Below are 2,401 nucleotides of genomic sequence, written 5' to 3'. Positions count from 1 at the left end.
GTTTTTGTTCGATTTGTGTCTGTTATATGCACTACCTGACATTGCCTGGCACGTATTGTGGAATGTATTCTGTATGCCTGTATGATGAATGTTGCTATAAAATCTTGTAAAATCTCGCAGAGGTGCGAGGGCCCGTCCGACGCTGCTTGCAGCTTTAATTTATCATAGATTTAAAAGGGCAATAGGGGAATCAGTGCGAGCCATGGAAATAATGTTAGGACCTCCAATTTACCAGAACAAAATGAACATGGCACTTATGTAATTGTGATGAATATGGCAGTATATAGCAGAATATGGATATGAGCAAATGGCAGAACCAATGAATATGTTGTAATAAGCCAAATGCAACGACTATGAAGCAATTGTCACAATGCAAAGAAGAAATAGCAATTAGTGAATGGAGATGAATATTGCAGCATATGATAACACGATTGATAGGAACCACTTTTCAGAATGCAATTGAATGAGAAATTGGCACATCTGATGAAAATTATGATCTGGATGACATGAATGACTTTGCAAGGTCAGCTATGACCAGAAATACCGTAAAAATAAAATAAGAAGGGGACAGTGGGCAGCTAGATAGCCGTGAAGCCAAAACACCACAACCAGTTATGCATGTATATCAGAGAATCTGTGCAGCAAGCACCTCCACATTTAGAAGCTTAAAACATGAATGTGACATGACTAACTATCCAGCTACTAGTTCTCTGCCGTCTGCTTGGTGTGTCAGCACCTTTAGCTGGGACAAAAAGGTGAACAAAAAATATACCTGTGTAAGTTCGGCCTCCATGACAACAGAACATTTGTGGTCGCTGAAATCATATCACCAGCTTTGGGTCCCTAGAAGCATGGAGTACCTATTGTGCCCCAGTTAGTACTCTGGCTTACAGGCCTCCAGAGTTGGATGATGTTGTTTACATGTTCATTATCTTGGTGAAAAGTTTTAATGAGATCCATGGAGGGCAAAAGAACACTGACAAAAGCAGTTAACTGAGCTGGACAGTTCACTTTCTGAATTCTGAAGGTCAACACATGCAGGTAACTGTAAATTAAACAATCCTTAACAGGTTGTATAACATCTTTTTTTTATTAATGTATGCATGTTACATAATCTGCCTGGTTCATAACATTGATTTCTTTTTAAATGATTTTAAATGGATAGTGAATTAAATATAACATATATAACTCTTGGTGGGCATGTTGAAGTGGACAAATACAGATATCTTTATTTTTTGATGATGTTCACAGTATATATTCTAATAATCTGCAGTAATTCTATTATTGTGTACCTTATCTGGCTTCACCAAATCCTTCATGAGCCTATGTACATTTTCATTGCTGCTTTGTTACTGAACTCAGTTCTTTTCAGCACTAATATCTATCCAAAGCTTTTGATTGACTTTCTATCTGAAAAACAGGTAATATCTTATTCAGCCTGTCTCTTTCAGTGTTTCCTATATTACTCTTTAAATGGCTCAGAGTTCTTACTGTTGGCAGCCATGTCTTATGACAGATATGTGTCTTTATGTAAACCTCTGCAATATCACACTATCATGAAGAAAACAACTGTTCGTATCTTTCTGGGTTTAGCTTGGTTTGTGCCTGCTTGTCAGGTTGCAGTTCCAGTATCATTTAGTGCAAATACAAAACTCTGTAACTTTACTTTGAAAGGAATCTTTTGCAACAACTCAATTTACAAACTTCACTGTGTGAGCTCAAGAGCAATCACTGTGTTTGGTGTGATTGTCTTTTTCAATGTTTCAATTGTGCCTGTGCTTTTCATACTTTTTACATACACAAAGATATTTCTAATGACGTACCAAAGTCGTAGAGAAGTCAGAATGAAAGCTGCACAGACCTGTTTACCTCATCTGTTGGTTTTAATCAGCTTTTCATGTTTGTTTACATATGATATCATTATAGATAAACTGGAATCGGAGTGTCCAAAAACTATACGTTTAATAATGACTTTACAAGTGATTTTGTATCATCCTCTCTTTAATCCAATCATATACGGACTAAAATTGAAAGAAATTTATAAACACATCAAGAAGTTGTTCTGTCAAAGAAAACTGCACCAACATATCAATAAATGATCTGTTCAGTCTTATGTAATAATAATGTAGAGATGAGGTTTCTTTGATTATTAGAAGGTGTTTAATCCAGAAGAAATAAAAAAATGTTCATAGTTGCTATACAATAAATGGTCATCAGCTTTACCATTGTAATGACATATCATTTTCTGCAGTAATTAAAAAGTCAAAAACTATTTTATTCTTTGTGATCAAGTTTAATTACAAAAAACATTAAGTTTGTTTTGAATACATGTTGGCGATGGTAGAATCCTATTTCTCTGTATGCCATTTATTTTAGCTTTACTTTGTCTTTTTGCATTGAC

General features: G+C 35.2%; 1 protein-coding gene across 1 annotated transcript; it reads left to right on the top strand.

Annotated features, from left to right (window-relative positions):
* Positions 1 to 1,157: 1,157 nt before the first annotated feature.
* Positions 1,158 to 2,099, top strand: LOC120569427 (olfactory receptor 51E1-like). Its single transcript, XM_039817296.1, has one exon. The coding sequence runs from the start codon at positions 1,158 to 1,160 to the stop codon at positions 2,097 to 2,099; it is 942 nt and encodes a 313-aa protein (XP_039673230.1).
* The last annotated feature ends 302 nt before the right edge of the window (positions 2,100 to 2,401 follow it).

This window comes from Perca fluviatilis, chromosome 12 (assembly GCF_010015445.1).
Source record: "Perca fluviatilis chromosome 12, GENO_Pfluv_1.0, whole genome shotgun sequence".
Classification (NCBI taxonomy): Eukaryota; Metazoa; Chordata; class Actinopteri; order Perciformes; family Percidae; genus Perca; species Perca fluviatilis.
This window is presented reverse-complemented; position numbering and strand designations above follow the sequence as displayed.

What these genes read in the sequence shown, in the direction of transcription:
- LOC120569427 (XM_039817296.1), top strand. Translation starts at nt 1,158, where the DNA reads ATGGATAGTGAATTAAATATAACATATATAACTCTTGGTGGGCATGTT.